General features: G+C 37.4%; 1 protein-coding gene across 1 annotated transcript in view; it reads right to left on the bottom strand.

Moving 5' to 3' along the window:
* CDH13 (cadherin 13) overlaps nucleotides 1-27009 on the bottom strand; it is a 512113-nt gene that overhangs the window by 43634 nt on the left and 441470 nt on the right. The window contains exons 9-10 of the mRNA XM_075161497.1: nucleotides 20269-20451; nucleotides 19037-19290 (exon numbers count right to left, since the gene is read on the bottom strand). Of these exons, the coding sequence (XP_075017598.1) occupies nucleotides 19037-19290; nucleotides 20269-20451 (437 nt within the window). The remainder of the gene's footprint in view (nucleotides 1-19036; nucleotides 19291-20268; nucleotides 20452-27009) is intronic.

The following is a 27009-nucleotide window of genomic DNA, read 5'->3' as shown; positions in this document are numbered from 1 at the left end:
ACATATTCCAGGGTGAATTCATTAGCTACGCACTAGTGCATAGCCTAGCTCTGCAGGTCGGGCATGACAATCTTTGTACTACCTCACCACAGCAGTTTTTTCCTGGGCGATCTTGAAGCGTCTCTCAAGTTTCTAGGGGTTTATGTACAAACATAAACATGACCATACTTTATTCTAACCCTATCTGAATAGGCATCGTACTTCTCTGGCTTCAATGCCAGTCTGGCACATGAAATAATGTAATAATCCCCTCCGAAGTGCATGCTTCTCTGTTAGGATGTACGGTGGACGGGATATATACGCTGCTAAATTCAGTGGTGCTGCACAAGACTGATATGCTGCTTTTTGAGGTTTAAGGTTTATACACATTCATGTTTTGGTCAGACATTTGTTGTTAATATCAGTTTTCCATTGATTCAGTCTCAAGAAAAACTAATTTCAGCTTGGTCTAAAGAAATGTATATTTTACAGAGAACCAGAGCAGGAATGCTGTGGTACAACAGGGCTGAGCATACGACTGAAGCAGCTCAGTAATTTTTACTAGAACTCCTCTGTGCCGTATAAACACAGAATATTCTCTAGAACAAGCTTCCATTTGAGCCTCCTTCTTTCAGTCACCCTTTCAATGTATGAGTAATATATAGATATTTACGGCAGGAAAAAGAGTCTGCCCAATGCTTTGGAGGACAACTTATCTCTGCTACAGCCTTTCCTGGCTGGTATCTCTTTTATGGCAATAAGTCACAGGAAAGTCTGCTGAAAATGTGAAACAGATTTTTCAGAAATATTTCAGCTTTTTTTTTTTTACAATTGAAAGTGTACTTTTTTTGATACGACATATTTTAAAAGGCAGACAAAATAACAAAATGGAAACTCTAGACACTACTTGGTCTATACCAATATACTATCATACTGTTATGGTTTAAGTCAGCAGGCAGCCAAACACCACACAGCCACTCGCTCACTTCCCCCCCACCCGCAGTGGGATGGGGAAGAGAATCAAAAAAAAAGTAAAATTTGTGGATTGAGATAAAGACAGTTTAATAGAACAGAAAAGGAAGGGATAATAATAATAATAATGGTAGAATATACAAAATGAGTGATGCGCAATGCAATTGCTCACCACCCGCTGACCGATAACCAAGTAGTGATCGCTACTTCCTGGACCACGCCTCCTACTTATATACCAAACATGACATCATATGGTATGGAATACCCCATTGGCCAGTTGGGTCAGCTGTCCTGGCTATGCTACCTCCCAGCTTCTTGTGCACCTGGCAGAGCGTGGGAAGCTGAAAAGTCCTTGACTAGCAGACTACTTAGCAACAACTGAAAACATCAGTGTGTTATCAACATTCTCCTCATACTAAATCCAAAACACAGCACTAGGAAGAAATTTAACTCTATCCCAGCCAAAACCAGGACACTTAGAAACACTGTAACATTCTATTTCCAGTTTACAAAAGTAAAATCCCAATTTAAAATCATAATTAAAAAAAAATTCAGCTAGAAATAAGAAAAATTAAATCCTCCTATTCCCAAAGTGTATTTTCTACAAGCAACAAATCTTGGCAGGAATGATTTTGCTTAAAAACAAAACAAACAAAAAGAACAGAAAACTCGCTTACTTCAATCTTTTTTGCAGTTAACTGGGCTGCAATATAAATACTGTTTTATATGGGTGAGAGGAGATTATAATGCTGAGATATCTGTATTTGTGGGATTTGCCTTTGGCTTCACTCGAGCCAAGTGCAGATCCAGCAGACAGGATTAAGTACCATACCTCTCACAGAAATGTTTTTTGTCTCATTCAAGTAAAAATGACGTATTGCCAATACAGGCAAATTGGAGCATATGGGACAACACAAAATGTCAAACGAGAGAGCTTCAAGCCGCTCATCCTTACTGCTAATGACAGATCGATATATACCCAATATTGTCTCCTGCTACTCACTGAATCAGAGGGAGCACAGTGGAAATTAGAGTCAATGTTATAAAAAGAAATGTTGGTGCTATTCTGCATCAGACTTAGAAGGCAATAAGCTCCTTTGCTCAGACACTAGTGGCCAAGCATTTTTCAGACCGGGGCTCTAATCTCACAGATTTCAGCACTGGAAGTGGCTCCTGGGCCCAGAGGGAACAGTTTGCAGGGCTGCAGCCACATTACAGACAGCATTTGCTTCTGTTTCCATCTGCAGGGCACTTTTTAAATTATGCACCCCACCTCACCATCTGAGCAAAAAGATTCATCGTTCCAGCTTTATTTTGCTTGTCACGTCAATGATTTACCAGGTTGGCTTTCATTGCAATTCTCTATCTACAATGATATGATCAAAACAGAATGAAAAATTAGATGAAATTCAGTTTCTAGTCCCCTGCCACTGAGAAATATCAGATGAGAAAATGGTTGACTAATTAGTTATTTGTGTGGAAAAACAATAGGAGTAAAACCCTTGGTAAACATGAAGAAAGTAATAGGAGAGTCATTGCAACTAGAATAATTAAAAAAACACAACAACAACAACAAAAAACCTACAGCAATTAATCAAATGAAAATACTAAAATTATAATAATGAGGCAGTTAAATAAAATGTTATGAAAAGGAAAATTTTTTTTGTTATTATTGTACAAACATTTCTCTATACCAAGACCTAATTTTCAGGTTTTTTTCCTTCAGGGAAAAAAAATCCTAGAAGCTGAGGTGTAACAAAAAAAATCCACAAACTCATTTATGTATTTTTTAATCAGAAGTGATTAGGGCTATGGTTAAATGAACCCAGAGGCTATAACTATCTGAATTATTCCTAAAGCTGGGGAATAATACACCATATCTGGGACTAACACACTAGTATAATCAGGTTGTTACTGTTAGAATAATTGTCGACACATGCAAATCAGTAAAAGTTTTTTCATTGTAGCAATTGTGCCTCAAAAGCTAATCAACATGAGATGAGCTGGAGGTTCTTTTATAAACTACCTAGAGAAGGTTTTGGCAGTAAAACTCTATCAAGTTTCTGCACATGCCAGTTCTTTGCAACTGTGCTTCCAGCAAAAGCGGCTTCTCCCACTGCAAATCCATTTGCTGCTTTCTCTTTCAAGGGGGGGTCCGGGTAGCTCTTGAAAAGATAGGAGATTTTTTATAAGAGCCCAGCAGATTCACTACTAAAATGTCACTATTGAACACAGCCGTGAAATAGCACATTTCTACAGATTCTGTGTGAGTTATTTTTTCCTAAGGGATGGGCAGAAAAGAGGTGAGAAGCGGCTCACTACCGTGAAGCATTCCTCTCTCCGGATCAGTACAACTCCTGTTGGACTGCGGATCCTACTGCCAGGAACTGGCTTGTCCCAGCAAGGGATTACTTCTGCCAGCTGCCATAAAACCTCAGTTTTGCCCTGGCTAATCCTGAAGTCACAAAGAAAACACCCTTGCCTGGAAGCACTCCCCCAAAAAGGCAGAGCATGGGAGCCGCGAGTCTTGGCTCCAGCGCAGGTTTGCAGCCAGAGCCTGTGTGATGCGAACATATTCACCAGATCCAGTCCTGGCCCCTATTAATGTCTATTAACTTTGGGACTCATCTCAGAAGGAAGGAAGGGAATTAATGTTTCTGCAAATTAATTTCCAAAAGGAAAGTGTAACAAATTGGTGAATATGCTGAATAATCATTTTAGCACAGTTTATGTCCTGTGCCAACCTAAAGCCTTTGCAATATTGATGCCTTTCAAAGCAGAGGTTAGTGCAGCAGGCATCCCCTGTGCGCCGCTTCATCTGTTTCTGTCACACTCCCTTGCCTCTTTTGTTTCCCTCTTGTTGCCTTTTTGTCATCAAAACTTTTCAAAGAATTACAGTCGAGTATAAATCTAGAAGACACTGGGACTAGGTTATCCCACAGATGGGGAATAACTGCTTGTCACCCTGAAAATAATTAAAACTAAAGTCTAGAACTATCATAGGCAATTCTCCCTATTGCCAAAGGAGCAAGCAATACCAAAGAGGACATTTTTTGAACTGGTTCCTGCAGATTTAGCAGAGTGACTTCCTTTGATACTAAACATGCACAACTTTCCCCACTAATTACAGATGTTCATTGGGAAGCGAAGAATATTCAGAAATGACACAAATGGAAAGAACAGTGTCTAAATCTGAGCATACACACGTGGGATCTCTGGGACCACAGTCTCTGGCTATCCTCAAGGCATTCAGAATTATTAATAGCATGATCTTCCTGTATCTTATCCCTTACTACATGTAGTAATTTTTACCTCTTCAGTGCTAGAGAAAATGCTAGGAAAGAGTGCCGAAACTATGAATTTCATATGAATTAGAACTGAAATGCTCCCTTGATTTATGTGGGGGAACCTACACTGGAATTTGAAAGAGGAAAAAATGTGAGGTATTTTTGTCATGCTTGTTAGTAAAGAAAATAATTACCTCTAGCAGAAGATTAAATTATGATCCTCAAGGTGGAAGATGATGCTTTTGTCAGTGTTTTTCTTTTTTTAGACTGCAACTTTTACTAGGGAAAAATGTGCCCAGTATTTATCAACTATAGCTTTTTTTTTTTTTTTTTTTAAATAAGGCAGGGGGTAGGGGGGGAAATGAACTACGACAGAAGTCAGAAAGCAGGTGTTAGCCAAGACAGTGCAATTCCAAATAAAGGAATCTTACGAATTGTTAACAGAGTTGAAACAGACTGTAAACATTGCTGAATGGACAGTTACTTAAAAGTTAATGAGACCTTGAAAATGTAGTAGCTCGGTGAAATCTATTCTACCACAGAAATCTGGATCATAGCCACAAAAAGCAAAAATATTAACAAGATTGACATTTTGTTAGAAAATAAGTTCCAGACTCACAAACCTCAACCTTGACATCACCGGACAACATCAGTTAAAGTTGTAAAAGAGATGCCACGAAGGAAATGTCTGCTCAGTCTTCAGGTCAAGGTCAGAAAAGATAAAGTGAAAGGTTCCAAGCAATGAAGAATAAGAGGCTGAGTCTCTGTCTTGGATAAAGTGGGAAATACTCATCCCTTAAGCAGGAATGTGAAGTATCTGTTATGAATAATACGTAACTACAGTAAAGGACAGACCCAGTGATTCACAGAAAAGATATCACATCAATTGTGGCAGTTTTCTTATTCCTGAGTAACTCCGTGAAACAAAAATTTCATTATAAAGGCCAAATACTTCAAACAAAGTTACTTGAGACTTGGGTCCTAATTCCATGAGATTTTTCTTCAGGAAAAAACCTAAATTAGGGCTCCCCTGGCTATATCAGGTATTTCAGCCAAAAAATTTACGTAAAAGTATATTTACTCTGATGAACCAGCATAAATATTTTCACTAGCTTTTTCTTAGCTTAGCAACAAAAGATAAAGAAAAAAGGGACTAGCATAAGAAAGGACAAAATTTAACACGCAATAAATTGACTGTGCAATAAGTAGCAATTCAGAAAGAAAATCTGTGAAGAAGCTGATACTGCCAGAAAAGTAATCGAAGCAGTTTCTGTGCTGACAGAGCTGGGGCATTCCTGAGTTGGCTGAACTTGCACAGGACTTATTTCTAAGATTCAGCTATTTCTAAGGCGAGCGCCATAACACAAGAGATGATAGGAGAGCAATAATGTTCTGCTGACTTAGAAAAGCCTCTGAGTTTATTGGCAGGTTGCAGTTAGGGGCCTGGCAGGAAAAACAGCCCCATTCCTGCTCGTTCCCTCTCCTTTCCCCATCAAGTGCACAACACTGTCCCCCCAGCTCTGTTTAAACTGCATGTATGCGACAGCTAGTATAAAATATGCAGCTGGTGCAGGTTTCTTTCTCCAGAAACTCATTTTAGTGAGATATTGGTTGCTAATCCTGTGATTATAAGAGTGTGTTTTCACGTATTTGACAGGCATAATCTTGAGTGGCAAAGATCCACATTGGACTCCAGACTTCACCGAAGTGAAAGGAAAACACCGATCCTGGGATTGAGCTGAACCCGATCCAGGCAAAAAACCTGGCTTGAATCTTGTTTGTTTCTCACATTAGAGCACTGCCTGAGCCGTTATTTGTAGTCTTTGCTGAATGTGAGGCTGATCCCCAGAAGTATATTTCATGTTACCAGTTCAACAATAACAACTGAATTAATAACTGACATCTCTCAGAGAGGATTTGTTCAACAGGAGAGCTGTGCGAACCCGCGGCAGCCTGCGGCATCACCCTTCGGCCCCTCCTGTCACCCTCCAGAGCCACGTGCTGCCATTGCTGCCACAGCCTGCAGGCGCCCATCAACCCCTAAACCCCGGGCGTGCCCCAATACACAGACCCGAGCATGGACGGGTCCCATTACGTTTGTGTTTCTGTGCCTCTGGGATGGGTGCCTGTGGGTAGAGCTTTATCAGCAAGGCTGGATGATTTCGCTAACCCGTCTCCTGTACCTACCATGACATCGATGCCAGCTTTAAACCAAGAAAATGCTACTACGTCTCTCCCCTGCCTGCCACCAGACGCCTGAAGCAGGGAGCTCGGCAGAAGCAACAGCAGTGTGCTGGAAATTCAAGTTCCTGCAGGTACATGGCACTGGGGAATGAAAGGCTTATCCTGGCTCAAGCCCTTCATGTGGACTTCCTAAATGCTACCTCTAGGGAGTTCCAAACCCAGTCAAAATATTTTAGAATGAAACAGAATCAAATCAGGATGATTTTGGTCACAGTTGGGTGCCAACCGATGAGTGATTTAGGAGTTAGTTAGCTCCTTATTCCCTATTTAATCTACTAAGCATCTATTATGAAGGTTGAATTCTCTAAAGGTCAGTGCAAGAGCAGGAAATAAGGATGTAGGTTTTTTGAAAGAAAAGAGTTAGGCTTTTATAAACTTTTTTTTTTTTTAGTAGCCTACATTTTCCTATTTTTCCTCTAAATTCCTAGTGTTTCTTCATGGAAAATATTTCATACACACACAAGCACATGCAATTAAATTCGTCCAAGAAGGATGTCTCAAGGAAATTGTATGAGTTCTTCACACAGATATGAGAATTGCTCTGTGTAGGCATTGCTTTTAGAAAATTATAGAGGCACATATGTAAAAACTTGTGCTAAATTGATGTCCTAGTAAAAAACATATCCTTACCATTGCTCAGCATCAGATTATGTTTTCAGTTGCATATTACAATACATGAACATGATAACGTTAATTTCATGTCAATGTCTACGTGAAAAATATAAGCAAGGCTGTCTAATGTTTGATTAATGGTCTGACTTTATCCAGAAGAACTGGAAATTCTCAAAGGGTTTTATAAATCAGTGAAGAGCCAACAAATTAATAACTTTGTTTCCATAGAAATAGGACTCAATTAATTCCATAAAATATGTCACTCTGGTATTATTATTGCAGCAATTAAGGTGTTTTTCCTTTTAGTTCTTTAGTTTAGCTTTGTTTAAAAATAACTGTATTTGTAGTAGGAAAACAGACTGTCTTGATGCATTTGTATAGTTACGTAGCCCAGAGGAATTAGTACCCACTGAGTAAAAATACTTTCCAACCTGTAGCATTCAGTAATGAAGAAGGAAAGGGTAGGTGAGAAATTCGGTAGCTTGTGTGATAATGTGAGTATATAATATTCAAGAAAAATTCACACTACCATCCAATCCTATCATATGAAGAAAAAGGCACATTTATTCCTGGCTAATAATAACACAAATGAAGTTTTCATTTTTTCCAGCTGATTTTGAATATACTATGCACTTCATGGGTGCAGTCCTTACAGAAGAAACTTAATTCATTCTCTTTCATTCTTCTTGTAATAATAAGCAATCTCCTATCTGAGGTTTATTTGACTGAGTACACTGAACTGTACAAAAAACATGCAACCACTTTCTGTCCTAAATGTTGGAGCAATGTGTGATATCATGTCACATCTTTTCCTTTATTTTAGACCAGTTTCTTTTGCTTGCCTAACTCACTATCTTGAATGACCATGACAAACGAAAAGGGAAGTGTGATTTACCTTTTCTAATCTCTATGAATCAGATTATCAGGCATTCAGGCTGTCCAAATGCACTTTAAAATCCAGGGACTTCCCTCCTACCTGTCCGGCCCTTAACACTTTTCAAGATTGTGTATAACCATGTCTTAGTTGTTTTATTTATAATGTCATCAAGTCTAGGTTGTTACATTTGTTATAGGTTGCTGTGCTGAATTTCCCACCGCCCCCTTTCCGCCTGTGCCTTCAAGGGATGTTAGAAAAACAAAATACTACTTTTCACTTGTTGAACAAAAACTATAAAAGTCACATCAGTTATATTCACTCAGGGGACATTCATTGTAACATCCCTTGTCTAACTAAAACAAATTTGGTCCTGTACATGTAAATATTAATAGAGAATACTTACAGAAATTAAATTCTGCTAGTTATTCTGAAAAGCATGTCACAAGGTATAGCAGGATTGAGAAAACGGCCCTTTTATATATATTTCAACATATAATATACGACCTATGAGAAAACCCTGTGTTTTTCAAAGAAATAGAAAATTAAAGGGCATTCTTTACTGGGAAAATTATCCTTTATTTGCTAAAAGGTGAGTTCGTGCTGAACAGTTCTCAGTAATATTCCTCTGGAGGTTATAAAGCATCTTTTTCGTTAGGGCAAGTATCTGAATGCCTGCTCTGATATACTGCCTACAACAAATCTACTCTATACAGCACAATTTTTATATCATGTTCATCATCATAATAGCCAAGCCCCTTTCAAATGTACATTAAGCAAAACGACAAATGTGTGTCATTTAAGAAATCTGCTGGCCATTGATGGAAAACATGAAGAAGTTAGAGGAAAAAGCTCCACATAAGCATTCATTTATGACACAAAAAGAGCTTTCATTAGATATTACAGGATCAAGTACTGAAAAGACAGGAAATGGAAGAATTACAGTTGTTTGTTCAATTTGCCACACTGACAGTTGCTGATAAACTTTATATCTAGGCCTTGCTTGACTGCAGTGTGGTACCAATGAGGCAAATACTTTACCAAGAGTCTTCCGCTCTTTGGTCATACATAGTTTTATTTTCTCCTTGATATCTATTGTATTTAGTGCTCTGTAAATCAAAGGTATTTAATCCTCTCCTAAGCTTCTTATTAACTATTATGTCTTAGTTACTCTATGCTATTTAACCCTGGATTGGATGCCCAAGAGTTAAACTTCTCATCCACTTTTCCCTTGTCATTAGGGATCCGAATGTTTTGCGAGCCACCTTCAATGCATGTCCATAGTATCAAGGTGGGATGAATTTTAATGTTTCAATTTGACAGACAAAAAATGGAGGCCTCAAGACCTTTAAAACTAAAAGTATCTGCTATTTTTTTCCTGAATCACAGAAGCTGAAATGAAAAAACTCACCTAACTGCACAAAGAAGGGTTACAGTTATACAATGATTAAAGCTATTATGGGGCTTTTTCTTGGTTTTTTCCTTGTATTTAAAAACCTAAATTCTGTAAGAGTTTCCATGAGTCAAACTAACTTAACACAATTGACATGGAGATATGCAAAACTGAGACAGAGTTGTTTTCTTTCTCTACTAAAATGTGTTTTAAACACGACTTAGTAACTTAGAAGCTTCCAGGGCCAGGAGCAACTTTTGAGTGCTCCATTTTGAAGCTGCAAACCTTGTGCCCTACTAATAAAAAAATTTCTTGTTTTAGCCCTGAAGCATTATCAGATAAGCTCTGCGTCTGCATTTGTTTTTTATGTATAAAATGCTACCAATGACCCAGGGCTGAATCTCCAGAGAGGTTGGGCCTTAGGCAGGTGAAATTCTATTGGAAATTTCCCATTTGAAAGGAAAAAGAGGAAACATTATTTTGACAGGCCCATTAAAATAGATAAACGTGTAAAAATTCTCCAGGGTTTGGATTATTCAATGAAATCTGGGTGCGACAGGTTAGCCTCTCCAAGGCAATGCTATGCTAAGTATTACCCAATGGAGCTGCGCCAAGGGATCACATGGATAATAATTATCTAGCTATATGTAAAGTAGGCATGCATGTCTCTGTAGGCATATTTACCTAGAGCATAACAGTCATAAAATTAGGAAGAAGTCAGTTCCTAGCAATTCACATTTGAACCAAGAATGAATCTGCAGGCTTACTGCTGCTTAACAAAGTGCATAATTTCACTCTTATTTAGAAACTATTTTACAGAAATTGGCATCCTTATGACTAAGTTAATAGAAAAATTCCAATTGAACTCTACAAGACTTTCTTCCTATTACAGTAACATTGCAGAGCTCCATTTAGTAAAAATGAGTGTTTAAACCTTCTGACAATTTCCTCAGTGAACTTAAATTCCACTCCAGGAATAACTGTCTGTGAGTCTGAAAGAAGATGGCGTTCTTTATGCCTTGAAATGCACAGACTAGGGATGTCTTGTGGTTGAGCAGTGGCTGTGAACATACAACAGAAGTTCTGTGTATTTGGGACAGCTTCTGCTCTGAGATGAAATCCTACACCCAGATTCAGTGGGAATTTTGCCACTGAACTGAGTGTGTCCATGGTTTATCCTTGTTCTGGAGATGGCAAATTAGCAAAATATAGCCATAACATTGGCACTTCGTATCTTCACAGCAGGGCAAAAACCTATGAAAGAATTACAGCGTTTCCCTTTTCCCTTTTCTGACATGAATGCCAGACAACACCTACTCTGATGTCATCAGAGATCTATATTTGCTTTAAAGACAGAAGTGCTGAACTCCACAAAAAGAACAAGAATGGCTTAATTATATACTTCCACTTGATGACAGGATTCTGGCCTAGATGCGTTACCAGTCTTCCTGGAAAACTTTTATTTGAGTGCTTGGTCCTGCAGCTTTTGCCTTCATCTAAAATAACGCTGGTCACTGGAGCTACAATCTTACATATTACCAGTCCAAATACATTTCTGTCAAAGCACCACTGAAAGTTGTAACTACATACAGATGCGCACGTGCGATCTAACTTGGCTGAGTGGGACTCAAGAATTCAATTGTTTCAAAATATTAACAAAAATTCATACCATCCCCTTCCCTGTCAACTTGCCTCCTCACACAGTGTCCTCAAACTTGAGGGCCGACTTATTATAATCAAGATACTCTTTACTTCTTCCAGAAGCAAAATCCTGCCTTTTCTGAAACTAGAAGAGAACCGTAATGACAAAATGAGTTATTGTCAAGATCTGACTTCCACTGCAAGTATAACTTGTGACTGATATATCCTATTGTTATATTTCTCAAGAAGATCTGCAATATTGTTTAGTCAGTGACATGAAAAATGTGTCCTATAATTTCACAGTTCACAGCCATTCATTCTGAGTGCTGACATGGTTGAAATCATAATGTGGCATAATATTGTTATGCAGGATAAAGACAGAGGGTCTAATTAAACTCCCCTTAAATGTTACATTCATCCTTATTAATCAAGAATTTGGGATTCTTAAGGTAATATCAAGGGAATTTAAAATTGGTTTCTATGGCTTATTTGATTACATGGAAACACAGATTCTCAATTCTATCATCTATAGCTTGAATATCAACATATTAAGTATGATTTATGCCAACAGAGTAGAGCAGATGGAAAATTTTAGGAATACACACTTCTGACAAGTATTGTCAGGAATGATAAGGTCTGGCTTCAGGTAGTTGGGTTCCCTGCAGAACGATGAATCACTGGATTGAGAATTCCTGGGGCCTTTGCTTTAGGTAGTTCTTTAATAATTTAATTCAGACACTTCCACTATTTCAGGGACTAATCAAAGAGAGAGGGATTAATCTTTTTTTCTCAGGAAAGGGACACTGATCTTCAGGAGAACTGCCTCATTCAGTCTGAGTGAAGGTTTGCTCTCTGCTTTCCCTCCTTTTCTACTAAAGAGGGTAAGATAAAAATAGGTGCTATAGCAACCTATTTATGTACATTAATCTTTCCCCCCAACCTTGGCAACTGCTAGGAAGAACCAAGCAGTAAGACAAGATGTTAGCATAGATAAGACAAAGCAAGTATGGGAGTTTCCCCACGTCTCTGCAAGGCAAAAGCTGGCATACCAAAGCTTAGCACCAACTGGTTAGATGGGATTGTCCTTAAGCACTAAAAATTAAGATATACAAAAGCAGACAAAGAGAGAAGCAGCCTAACATCTGCCCCAACACAGAGACAGAGAATATCAATAAGAAGAGGGCAAAAAGAAACAATGGGGGAGACTTAGAGGTGTTCACCACTAGGAGAAACACTAGAAGCAACTGAGAAATCAAGGACTCCTAAGGACTCTCCAAGGTGCTAAAAGGGAGGTGTTGACAGGTTGGCTGTAGATGAAGCAAGCCAGGGAATGCCTATGAGTAATAAATAGGCATTCAGAATAACAGACTTGGGAAGCAGACTATCAACATCTGTTCACTACTCTGAGCAAAAGAAGGTCCTGTAATAGTAGAGCTGCGATATTGAAGCTGACAGAGTTGAAAGTGGCTTTCCTGAATGGTCAGCATTAGATGCTCTCCACAGCTTTTGTAGGACATGGTTTCCAGATTTGGCAGATGTTTTAATTCTCTCAGCACTGGGATTTTACTCCAGTCATTTATTCTCTTCAGTCTCATCTCAGTAGTTCCCACCAGACACTTTTTTTTTTTTTATCAGCTGCTTCCTTCATGTTAATTCAGACTCAGTGATATATCCACGCAGTGCTAGCCAGCTACAAGTCATCTTCTGAACAGGAAAAATGGGGCTTGATTTTACTCTTAAGCCATTATCACCCTTCCAGAGTTATGTCAGTGTGGTCATGGGTACGAGAGGAGAATAAAGGAGGTACAATACCACTCCAGAAAAAATTTTGCTTCTTTCCCATCTTGCTGTAGGCCTAAAGAGTTTGCCGTATGGGGAAAGAGGGGTTTGTGTACTTTGTTCAGAAAACAAAAAGTGGAAATCAGTTTGGTCAAACAATGACAAAAAAAAAAAAGACAATGAATTTTTTCATTAATTTTTCCTTCAGATATTAATATTATGATAGTAATATATATATCTCTCTCTCTCACAGTGATTACCTACACAGATAGTACTAACACATTCAAGAAACAGTTTCAGTAAAAAGACTGTTGTGTAGAATACTGTTGAGCTAACAGTTGACTAGTGAGTACCTGCAATTATAGTGGTAGCTGTGTAGCATGACAGAATTGGCCAAGTTCTTTCTTTCAGAAGTGAGTAAATCTCTCCTTTACTGGCATTGCTTGCCAGATACCCCAATACATGCAGCTCTCTAGAGTTAGTGTTTCTGTGTTTCAAAATTTTGCAGGAAAAACAGAAGAGGAAAAATTTTTTGCTTCGAGCAGGTTCCCACTCCACCTGGCTTTCCTTCTAACTTAAAAAAGGGAAAGGAAAAGAAAAACAATTTGCACTGTCCAATATACAGCAACTTCAGATCTAGAGATGCGCTACAAATTCCCAATGGCTGGGTTCAGGCAGGCCATAAATAAAACTGCAGAGGCAACTTGAGATACTCTTGGGTGTAACTTACAGTGAAAAACTCTGGCACTGCATGCTGAGAGCAAAGCTCAGCCATTCATTTATAACAATAGAACTATTCTTCTGTCTGCACAAGGAAAACAAATCTCCTGTTGTTAGGAATCAAAGACAAGTCCTTCAGACTCTAGGAGACATATTTAACAATGACTAAGTGTGTTACTTCATAAGCATTCACACTTTAAGACTTTCTATCCCTCTCTCATTATATAGTACTTCTGTAAGTGATTGTAGTGCATCCCAAAAAGCAAGTTATTGACCTCCACCTACAACAAAAGTGCTTTCAAAAGGCTTGATGCGCAACAAAGTATGCAAAATTGATCCCTTAAGTGTTTGTGAGGAATATGATTTGAAGCTTCATCCTTGTTCAGAGGGGGTTCAAGATCTCTGAAAAAATCCTGGCAAGAGACATGAAAAAGGCTTTTTGAATTGTTTTTGCAATTCATGGCTTATATATTCACTACATGTAAGGGTGGTGATTGGCAGCAAAGAGAAGTAACAGAAGTAAACTTGCTTTTTCCAGTGAATTCTCCTTAGTTTTCTCAAGTATTTGAGATCTGGGAGAAACTCACTGAACAAGAAATCCCACTTCAGTGTAGTTTCAGCACTGTTTTACAGAATTTTAGGCAATCATTTTTTTGACAAAGAGTATGCAGATCATGGTTGCCACCAATAAGAGTTTGGAACATTTCCACTGACTTCCACCAACTCCATAGGCGCTGATCCCAAAGTTATGACGATGTAATCTAAAGCAAAATGTGGCCCACTAGTAAAGGTTCCTGTTCCCAAAGTCAATGGCCAGTCCATTGCCCAGTGGCTCTTGGTGAAATGACAAATAAACAAACGTGATCGCTTAATTGTCTGTTAGGTTCAGCCTTGTCATCCCCATGGTCTAATGTTCAAAGAAGGAAGCCTCAATAATATATACACTTAGTTTGCAGTATAGAAAAATGCACTTTACGTAAAGAGAAACAGAGTCTATCCACCTTTCAGATAGACCAGTAGCTGTAATTTGGAAATGATGACAATAATAAATATGACTTTGCTCCCATTTACAGACTAGCAGAGCTATCAAACACACAGTGAATACAATGGCAGTGCTATAGCAGTCGAATGCCCAGGCTGCGGGTTAACAGGCAACTGGGTAGATGGATCCATCACAGGCTATTCTAATCTGAAATGATTAATTTCAAACAAATGGAGATTTACTGGTTTCATATTTGTGTAATTCCACTAAATTAATGATATGGTGATATAAGGAGACCAGAATCAAATAAAAGGATGTCAACTTCCAAGCAAAAAGTTGGCTTTCAAATTACAACAGTTGAGACTTCACCACTAAAACAATGTACCTATGCTTCCAGAAGCCACTTATACTATGTGGGGTCAGCTGGATTCAGGTGCAGGCAAAAAAATTACACACACAGAGACACAAATATATATCTTATTTACATACATTGTTCAGATATTTTTGGCAGTCTTTCATATTCCCATGAAACTCACTGCAGTTTGGGTTCTATTTCTAAGTTCTCCAGCTTCAACTACTGCATTTTAATTCTACTTCATGAATTAGATACGCTTTAGAGCTATAATAAACTTTTCTTGTGAAGATATTTCTGAAGCATTGAGTCACATTGCTTACTGAGAATAAATACCGCAATAATATATTTACATAAATAATTTAAAATCCAAGAGCACAGTAGGTAATAAAAATATATTGCCATGATAAACCATGAAACCAGAGAACAACGTTGCTTTAATTAAAAATCACAAATACACTGCAGTAAACAACTTATTTACACATAGTTAAAAGTCTAACTATTGAATATCCTGGACTTGTTGAATCCAAAAAAGGAAAAAATACTGAAACCAATCTCTTCACACAGACAAAATATTGAGGCCTGTAATGGTGTTTAATTAAGATCTACTGTTAATAATGGATTTCAGAGAGTAAGGCTCTTCTTTTAATTTCCCAAGGTAGAAAATGTTATTAAATTTGGCCTTTAACTTCTCATTGACATGTACACTTGAAACTTCTGATTAAAATTTCAGAGGTTGGAAAGAAGCACCCAAAATTAAACTTTTAAATCTGGCACAAAAATAACAATGATCCCTGATTAAGAAATCAAATTTCAGAAACTTCATTACTGTTCTATTAATAAATTGTTGGGTTATAATTAAAATGGGGCCTGCTGGATTTCTTTAATTTTTTAATTCTAAAAAAGTTGGAAACTGCAGAGGGAATAAAACGCTTAAAAAAATAGGTTAATGAATCTAAGAAATGTAATCCAACTTGGTCAGGTTCCTTTTCTTTCTGGGAGTGATCACAGTGGAACAAACATTACTTTCCACCCAAAGGTACGCGTTCAGGAAAAACCACTGGTTCTGTCTGCTCCTTTCTTTCTACAACATCCATAGTCCAAAGCTTACTATACTCATTGCAGACTTTTCATAGCAAATCACAGATCCGGGTATAGTTGTGAAAGTCAGTGTTAATGTAGTTTTAAACAGGTATAATTCAGAGTAAGATTAAACTTGATGCCTACATTATTTAGCTGGTCAATAGAGCATGCGGTTCTTGTTTCCAGGATGATGTTTCTACCTCTACCTTGAGTTTCTTTGAAATGTTAACATCAGTAGATCAGAGGAGATCTGACACCACGAAAGTTCACTGCTAATCACGTGCAGACAAATAGCTAGAGCTCAAGGTATATGTGCTTTTGAGTCTTACAAGTACTTGGAGTCATATTTTTTCAGTATAGCTTGTTTGAGCTTTTAAATGAAATTCTTTTTCAGTCTGCAAAAACACTTCAAGCTGAAGAATAAGAAAGAAAATTGCTTCAAAAGTACAGCTGTGTTGAGGAATTTTTACAAAGTAAGCCACATTTTTCAGAGATAAGTAATTTGAATCTGATTCAGATATGCAATGTTCAAAGAATAAATTCAATCTAGATGTGGACAATGGCACAAATGGTTTCTATACACTATTCATGGTTCTTAAAACGCATTTATGATATTATATCTAGTAGAGTAAATAAATTTCCTGATTACAAATAATTATCAGTTCCTCCTCCAAGTTTTATGTGGAAAACTTACTAAAAATATCCCTGCAGTTAGACATATCTCAGTTGTTACGGGTTAAAAATAGAAAAAATTAACATTACTAATTCTCTATTGTTCTTTTGTTTGTATCCACCTGTACATTTTGAACAGATATATACTTTGTGGGGATGATGTACATTGTTCTCAGAGCACACACAATACAAATCTGGTATTCATTGCTTCTTGCAGACACAAAACATCGCTTGCTCGTGGTCATCAATATTTAGTGTAATATCTCGTTTAACAGTCTGCATTGTGCCTGCTTGGCTTTTATTTTACCAGTATAATCATAGTAAGGACTGTGATGATATAATTTATAGCAGCATAGTCTGAGAACCATGTAGTTTGGTACACATTCTCTACAGAAGACCTGGACCTAGGCCCAAACTGTAAACACACACCTCCCTGTAGGAACTTATAAGAAAACATTTCTGCCAGATCCAAACTAGGAGTAGCTTTGGCCTTTATACATGCAATTTTACACTATCCTTAATTGCAGATGCTCTTCTTATATACTACAGTCTTCCTTTTTCACTGCTAGCAGCTATGTGCTTCAATAGTACCTGTCAGTGTTAAAAGCATCTTTTAAAAATGCTATTTTATGCTTCCCTGTTATTTTAGCAAAAGAAGTGACTCATTGGTATGTCCTATAATTTCAGTGCCAACGTAGTTAGGAGAAATTCAGCAAAATCAGTAGATCAAGGGGAAAAATTCAGATAATAGTTTCTGGATTGTTGGTTTTGATAACCAAATCCTTGTATTTTCTGGCTTTTCTCTTTTAGCATCACAAAATCAACTGTTACAATAATTAATATGACTTTTCTTATCTTCCATGAAAATACATAAAGTTATGAAGACTTCAATAATCATGTTTCTTAAACTCAGTCCCAACCCCAAAGGGAATAAATATCTTTTCCCTCCACAAACCAGATTCTGAGTAATGCTGCTGAAGATCATATTGCTGTGTCTGACAAGCAATAGAAATCCCATAGTTTCCCATCCATAGACAAATCTGTGTGACCACAGTGAATGAAATAAGGAATCCTTGGAGCAAAAACTAAAATTAAGAACAAAAATGCATTCTGTAAATAAATAAATTTAGAAAACAAGGGGAATGACATATGCTAAGAATCATCCTTCAGATAAACTGATATTTCAATGGCAGAACTCAAAGGCATTTTTGATAGAGAAAAACTGAACTATTCATACTCGATTAACTAGGTATTTTTGAGGTGATGCAGAGAATTGAAACTTTTAATTATCTGCCTTGCCTTTTTCCTCCTTCCTTAGAGATGAGCACACTCACCTGCTTAAATTCACCTTCTCATCGTTTGAATCCAAGGCTGTCAATGCAGTCCTTTGCAATGGCATGCTTACTAACATTTGTTACTGACAAACATCTTCAAGATCAGTAGCTTTCTTGTTTTGTAGAACAATACATATGTCAGACCTGCTTTAAGAAGTGCACAATCACTGCTAAATAATCCTGTGATAGTAGAGAAATCTACCTCCATGATATAAATTGATGGTGCACATTGTTCAGGTAAAGCTTTGAAGTCATTCTCACAAAGATGTTTATGCCCTTTTATATACATTGATATCTAGGGGAAATTAGACTCTCAAGTAAGAACGAAAAATTAAACACAGATGTAGATTTTAGTTTTAGTGCCTAACCTGCAATTCTCAAATGCTGAGAAAAGCTGTCTGGAAAGTCAATCTAGTATTAGAGAAGAAAGCGGTTAATCTTTCATTTTTCAACAAATCTAAAACCAAAAGACCAGACCAGGTGGATCAAAATATAAGATGATGGCACCACTTAATACCTAGGTTTGCTCCTTGCGACATGGCACCTATGTGGGATTACATTATCATAGCACAGAAATAATAATTTACTTTCATCTATCTGGGCAAGGCCAAGTCTTATCTTACTGTAGCTTCAGTGTTTCATGGGGAAATATTTTCTCAGCCCTTGAACACGGATGGACAGTGATTATTTCACTAAGGGACATTATAAATGATCACAAACTGACTTAATCCATATGTAAAACAGATAAATTATTTCTATACACATTTTCAATTTTTACATGTTTTCTCTGGCTCTCATGAAGGAAGAGGAATAAACAAGCTGGTTAAAAGTCATTTTGAAACACTATGCAAAGCTATGTCTATTGCTCATGATTGTTGCGCTCGATTGTTCTACTGCAGTAATCTCATAGCCTGGAAAACTATTGCCCCCCTGACTAATGCAGTTCTTTGTTTTCATCATACTGAATCTCTTCATTGTAGGAGAAAAAAATTGCCACTTATTATGTAAAGCCCAAACAACTTTAATTTAATTCTGTACTTGCAGGCAAATTCTCAGGCACAAAAGACATATTCACTTTCCGAGGGATGAAAATTAGATGGTACTGCACTCACCTGATAGTCTGATGTTGCAAAGTATCTGGATCAGTGGCATTTACCGTTAACACAACACTGCCAATAGGGATGTTTTCTTGTTTTGTCACTGTCATTGGGTTTGGGTGGAAAACTGGGCCTTCATTCACATCCTCAACAGTGATCTGAACTGTGGCCGTGGAACTGGGGCCATAGGCTATGTCTGGAATCAGCGGGTCTTCATTTTCTACTTTGATCAGCAACGTGTGAAATGCCGAAATCTCATAGTCTAAAGGCTGTAAAACATATCATAAAATCAGAGTGCAAGGTGCAAAGCCAGTACTTAATACTTTTTCCTTGTACCCCATTGCAAACTTGCAGAAGACAGAATTAGCCAGAAAGGGACAACAGCATTCATCGCATCTGATGCTTGGTTAGAGTTTAGCATTAGACACAATGGTAGTTATAAAGTGCATCGAAGGTAATGAACTTAATGGACTTAATGAAAGATTGAGAAGTCCCTTATCCAAGAGCAAGTACTTTTTTGCCATACCTCATTGATATAATTTAATTCTCATATATACATGCTTAAAATGTAATATATATTTAGCAAACAAATCAGAGTCATATTTAGTAGCTACTTATGATAAGCAAGATAACGCTATTTTCTCAACTCCTACCTTGAAATCAAAAGCACCGCCCTGGAAAAACATTCCTTTTGTCTTTAGAATTGAAAATACCTCTTCTGAAGTCAAATCCTGGTACAGGCAGCAATCAGGACTATTTTCTTTTTTTTTTTTTTTAAAGTGTGGGATATAGGATTATCTTTATACAAAGACAGGTAATAAATTTTTTCATGAGACTTTAGAAATGTGGGACCAAAGGCAGCTCTCCAGTTCAGTCTGAAGCCACATCCCTTCCCTGGTATTTGCATCTGTGTTCTCTGAGAGCAAAATGTGGCCCTTGAATTCTAATTGTACCCTCAGTCACAAACAAAGCTGTGTTGTAAAGTCTCACTATTAATTGTGTTGCTTACTGCAAAACTAGCTGTTATTTAAGCACAATGGCAATATAGTTAGCAACAGGCAGGTCCTTATGACTAAAGAAGTAAGGTTGCTGTGACAGAAGAAGGGTTATACATATTGTTTGGACAAGGGCTGATAGCCAACTATATATTTTTGAGTAACTTATCCTTGCTGTGCCTTCTCTTATGCAGTAAATCCAGTGGGTGGACCTTACAGTAATAATACAGTACAACAGCAAATTGTTCTTACTTTGACAACAGAGAGCATTCCCTCATTAGTCTGGGGATTGGTATGGATTTCAAAACTCTGCCCTGGATTTCCATTAATAATGGTGTAGACAGCTCTCCATGCTCCGGTTGTTGGGTCATCTCGGTCACCAACGGTTAAGTTTACTATTACACCTGTGACTCCCTCCTTTACTGTGGCTTGAAACTAGAAAAAAAAACAGAGGAAATTGTTACTATTTTCAATTAATGACCACACACACCCATGAAATATCCAAGCCAGCATTAATTATTTACCACAACAGGAGAAAGATGTAATTCTTGACTGAAACTGAATGTTATAGGCTTTAAATAATACATTCTCATTCATGAAATATAAGGTAGCACATTACAGCTGCTTTCCATTAAATAGATGGCAGATAAGCAGCAATGTGATAGGAATCAAGCTTTGGAAGATTCTGATCATAAGATGACAGTTCATCTCATATTACTGGAAAAGTGAATCCTGAAAACATATACAGTGTTGCATAGGCACATATGCTATCAGAAAAGGAACTATACTCATAGCTAAGCAGAAGAGGAAGCTTACTAATATAGCCCATTCTTGCCCTCGAATGTACTATTATCTACAAATAATCCAGTTTTGCATTTCAGACTTATTTTCACAAATTACCTCACCCTTATTAATTTTTCACTGCACTGTTATCAATACGTAAAACATTTTTCACAAAAAGTGTTCCCATACCCTTTTTTGGAGGGGTTGCTCTAAGAGACTCAAAAATAATTGGACCTCATGCTACCACTTTGTCTGCATAACTGTATGCCAGTGTTACTTTCTTTTTTTAGCAGAAGAATTTTTTATGACCTTGTGAAGTTTGTTGCACTGCTGCACGATTCAGCTAGCCAAGCCCTATGAGAAAATTCTCTCTAATTTACTATCCAGACAAACAGTGTATAACATCATTCTTATTTATGTAGGAAAAACATTAAGCAAATCATTGGAAAAGCTTGTAAGGGTCAGACTTAATAATACTCCTCACCTTTCAAGTACTTGAGGCTGATGTGCTAAAAGCACTGTCTATGAGAGTGATAAGATAATACCTGCTTTATAGGTGGATAAACCAGAATGATAACATACCTAATCCTGAGAAGTGCTGAACATCAGCAGTACCATTATAGATCATTGGGAAATCTTAGCATTTCTAGGGATTAAGCCTTCAAAAGTCCAAAATTACAAACTTTAATGACACAAATAGGCTTTGCCGTACGTGCACTGCTTACAAGCTACATCATCGGTGACATTATATCACTCAAGGGAAAAAATCACCCAAGTGGCTTCAAGACTTTAATAGACTAAATATCTTGTGTTCTGTCTTATAGACCACATGAAGTCATAACACTACAGAAGGTTTTGTGAGAACATTGAATCCAGAAAATGGTATTTTATTAATGTATAAATTTCACAATCTGGACAAATAGTAGGTAAAATGGATTTCCTCATAGTAAATACAGAGAAGACAACTATGTGTTTTCCTGTGTTCAATTATCTTTTTTTTTTTTTTCATTTTTTCCAATAGATTTGACTTATGTTTTCAAACCCTTTTTCAATTTATCTGTATAATTTGCATATATGCATTCAGTTCAAGCTTTCCAGCCTCAAACTTGATTTTATAAAAGGATGACATTAATGATCGGCTATTTTTATCTTCTTTGGTATGTTTAACAAAGAATGTAAGGATCCTTTTGATTTTGATAGTTAATATGTAACAAGTTGTGATTGAGCTTTGTTTCAGACAGATCATTAAGCTCATTTGCAGTTTAATTAACTCTAAATGATAATATAACAATATTTTCGCTTGCTTTGAAACAAATCAAAAGAAAAGCTCTATTAAGAATCTTGGAAATAACAGAGGAATGATTACCAAGATTGTATTCCTTCCTGCTCAGCAAAATGCTGTCACTGGAAAGCACACTTGGACACCTCTTACTCTAACTGAAAATAAGCGATTAGCCCGATAGATATTTTTGTATTTCATATTGTCTCAGCTTGAGCATGTATAAAACGACACATCAGAACTGTAAGGGTCAGAATTTTTCCTAACAAGTTTTCAGTATCAAACAATTCCTATTTAGCTATGTAAAAAGGTCTCTAGACTTCAAGGAACCTAATCCTAAAGAATCTAACCCTTAGATTGGACTGGGCGTCTGCTCCTAATTGACATTGATCCTTCTGAAAAATCTTTTCCTTAATCCACTAGTCTGATTCAATTAAATGTTCAATACTCCCTCGATCACCTTGGGAACAGTAAGACCTGTTAGGGTGAAATATTTAAAGATCTGGCTATTTTATTCAGATACATAATTGTGAAGCCAGTGAGGTAAATTTATTATGCATACCCCACCAGTGCCAGACTATGATGGAAAAGGTTGCCATGATGTGCCAGCTAGTTCAAAAAATATTGAATGTCAGTTTAAGGATACCTAATTCACGGATATCTCAGCTCGGGTTGGCTTTTTTCTGTGTTCCTATTTTCTCCTTATTTAGGAAGGGCTTCTGTAGCTTCAATTGCAGTGAGTTAGTAGTGCAGAAAGGGCACATAGACTTGCCTGGGGGCATAAAACTGCAGAGCTGCTGACACCTGCAGATCAAGGAAATGACAACGTCTACAGGCAAAGGGTATGCCAAGCCAAATAACTCCAAGCATAGTGGTACACTCACCCCTAGCATTCTTTGCGTTTTAGAAATGACCATATAAACACAGAAGGTATTTGAAGCTGTCTGGAACATCAGACTAAAATCTGTTCAAGATGGATGAAGAAGCAGAACGATCAAATCACAGAAGTTGTCACATGGGTCTACTCTAACTTTATAATGTGAAAAGTGAATAAATCACAGATTTGTGATTGCAAAAGATAAGTACCTACTGTGAAACAGAGGCCTAGAAAAATGTAGTGTATATTATCTAGAAGGTGAACTCTTTTGCCTGTTCAGCCACCTTTATGTAAAGAATAGACTTCTAGTATTTGGAAAAATCTGTTATATTTATACTGGGTCCCTTTCAAAAACAAAAGTAAAGGGGGGAATTTAAAAACTATGATAGGACAAAAATAGGAATTAGATTTGCAAACAGAGATAACCACAGGTTCATCATATTTCAAAATGAAAGGTTTACATTCTCAAAGCACGGTGCTTAACTGGAAGAGTCTGCTCCAGTGCTCTAAAATAAAACTCCATAGTGGCTAACTCAAATAACTGGATCACAAGTTAATTGATTTTACTCTTTTTAAATATCTGCATATCCCCTAAGCACCACTATAAATTAAGAATAAAATAGATGAGTTCAGTACTTTATTTAAACTGCTATCATCTGGATCCCTGTTAAAAATAATAACTTCGAAGGCAAACACCTTGGGCCAGAGTTGCATTTGGCTGGAAAGAGCTATGTTCATTTACTACAACTGAGCATTTGAATATGTAAGGTTAACCTGTGGAGTGATATGCCATATTGTCATTTACTGTGCTTATCAGGCACACAGCCTAGAAATTCTAGTAATTCTGTCATATTTAGTTTTATAAACATAGGGAAAAAAGACTGATTCCCCTTTTTTTGCACCCGAAAGCTTATGAAAAGATACAGAAAGACAGACAACATACTGATAGCTACTTAGAAGGAAAAATTGAGTGAATAGCAGCCAGCAGTCTTTGCTTAATCATCAGTTTTTAGTAGACAAATGAGACTTTTAACGGGGAACTGAAAGACATCAAGGAAATATAGTAATGGATGTAGATGAAGAGTTCCTCCAAGAGTGTGAGGGTAGCTTGTGAGGAAGCACAAATAGATTTGAAAATGTAATGAGCAAGCACTGTTTGCTGTCATGATGGACTGATGGGAAGTAGATATCGACCACTGGACATTCTTGTGAGAGATCACAAAGACGGTTCCACTAGGCATGGAAGTCCCTGAGAGTGAAAACAAGCAGCTTATATTTCTTACAACAAACAAGTCAGTAAAGGGATGGGAAGGAGACAAGTAACATTCAAAACAACTGTGTTAGAATACAGCCTATGCAACAGCACCCAGGATAGCTCTGAGCAGAAGAGAGAATCTCAGTTCAGCAGTCAAACTCTACTTCTCCCTTCCCTGGATCTTGCAAGCCTGCTCCAAACTATGTGCAAAGCTTGAGAAAATAAAATGAAAAATTATGGTTCCAAGCTGGCAGGAATTTTATCTTACTGAGTATAGGAAATTCAAGATGGCAGGTATCTACTGAGAATAATTAGGCCTGCATCAAAGACTAGCTGAAGGGAGAAGTCGAGTGGGGAAACAAACAAATTGAACCACAGTTTAATTTTAGTAGCTGTTTCCTGGCGGAGCCAGGATATAATATAACGCTGAGCCAAATCCTCCTCCACACTGAGCTTATGGCAAACTGGTGGGACAGCAAAATGGCTCAGTAGGGTCTCAGGAAAAAACAATCTTGTCAGAATTCCACCATGGGGCAGATACATGAAAAGATCACTTTGTAAAATGTTACCGCCTGAGAATCCAGGCACTTACCCCATCTCAGCCTCAAACAAAACTGGAAATAGGACTTAACCAGTATGAAAATTGGATTCTTATCTGACAGCCTTATTTAAAGCTTCTGTAGTAAGTGAGGTTTTATTTATTGGCTTCTCAGAGCACGAGGAGCAAATGAACTTAACTGCATCAGAATCACCTGAATGTCTACTGTCCAGCAACAGCATGAGCATGCAGTAATAACCTTAATACCTTCATGAAGCCACTGAAAAACTGTCTCAGAGTGGGGTACCGATACACGCAAATTAAAGAGCTGCCACAAGCAGCAAACACAATGCAAGATAAACGTGTCTGGGATTGGTGATCGCTACCCCGTGGCTCATTAAGATTCTACATGCTGTGATTCCCAGTCAAGAACAAACAAATTAAAACTGCATGTCAGTTTGCATTTATCAGGGCGACATTCCAGTTGAAGGTATTCTGTGCTACTATCGTGTTTCTTTCCTCATCTATATATCATAAAAGGTGAGAAATAATGGGATATATTAATTCACACGTCTCTATTAGAAATTCCCAGGGAAATTGTATTATTGTATTTCTCCTTCTCCACTGAAGTTCACTGCTTTTGCAACCATATTTTGTCTATATACTTTCTTGAAGATATGAAGACAAGCTTATATAACCTCTTGCAATCTGCTTGCTCTTTGTCTGTGTCTTTTACTTTGCATACTGTCATTCAGTATGTATGGACCTGAGTGGCCAATATTTATTTGTTAAGGAAACAATGATTTACCATAGCTCTATATCTGGAATATCTCCAAGGACAAACAAATTTTCAGAGTGATCACAAAGGTTTGCATTCTCAAGCAATCGGGAATGAGAATCTCACAAATGTCAGTAATGGAAATTTCTTGTGGAATTCTCTGGGACACAAACCCCAGCCTGCCGGCTAACGATAAACCAAGTAATCTGGCGCTCGGACCTCATCAGACTTCACAAACTAGGCAGGTGAAATACTAGGTGGAAATATTTAGCATAACGTTTGTGCATCAAACAAAGTGATACTGATGATTCTTCAGTCACCTTTCATCTCAGCACAATGACCAAATGTGCTGGCCTGCTATCGGGCTGAAAAACAGAGGACCTCACCAATTGCAGTTTATACTGAATGCTCTACATGAGCAATTTAATTGCCAATTTTGTGGGCAGGGCAAATTGGAACTTGATATTACATTCTTCCTAATCCCTCTACAGATTTTGAAGGTATTTTCCCGCTTAAAACTGTGCATAACCTTTACTATATGGACACAAAGAGCTGCTGTATTTCACTACAGAGATAGCTGTATTAACGTAATGGATTAAGTTGATGTAAGCTGTACATGAAGCAACATATGAAGCACTTTGGAAGCCATTTAGATGAAAGACACTATGTAAATGTAAAGCATTATCGTAGTATGACAGTGATTTGACGGTGTAAACTAGATGCAAACCACAAATTAAAGCTATGAGTCACCTAAACGGTCTTTAGTAATTGTCATTGTCTTACTGCCATAATGCTGGTTCGCAGGCACCGTATTATTTCTTAACCTAAAGTGTTTCTTTCAGTTTATTCTATATTTTTTCTAAGTACATAATATTATTCCATCTCCCTAGTGAAATTACAGAAAGAATTCAATTGTAGCTTAGAAAAAAATCTTTCAGAATATATGAAATTGACCATAATCATTTTGGATGCATTTTCACTTTTTACTTTTGAATGAATTTCACAGGCTATGTATTGTAAATCCCTGTGATCTTTCAAGGCACACACCAGTTACTTTACCAAGTAAGAGTACTGCTCAATAATGAAAGACCGAATGAATATTTTTGTCCACTGTATGCTGCAGCCTGCAACAACAGCAACAAATCCAAAAGATTAATTAGCTAAATGGAAGGCCAAAGATTAAATTCTGCTCTCTGTAACACGGCTACAATTTCTGCAGGCTCTATAAATTTGTGCCTTTTTATTGAAAAACACAAAGATGCTTAATATCACTGATATAAATCACGAATGAACAAAAAAAGGCAAGGGGAGTTTCAACATGACTTTATCTCATTTTGCTATCATCAGTCTGCTTGGAAAAGTACTGCAAAGGAGTACTAGTAACACACAAACAAAGAAACAGGAAAGTATTAATCAGGCTGTTTCCCCGTGCTCCAAGTACAAGTCCCTTTTGTGAGCAGTTTTCATTTTGTGATGAAGCCAA

This window comes from Calonectris borealis, chromosome 12, assembly GCF_964195595.1.
Source record: "Calonectris borealis chromosome 12, bCalBor7.hap1.2, whole genome shotgun sequence".
NCBI classification, from domain to species: Eukaryota; Metazoa; Chordata; class Aves; order Procellariiformes; family Procellariidae; genus Calonectris; species Calonectris borealis.
Note: the sequence above shows the minus strand (reverse complement) of the source record. Positions and strands in the feature narration are given on the sequence as shown.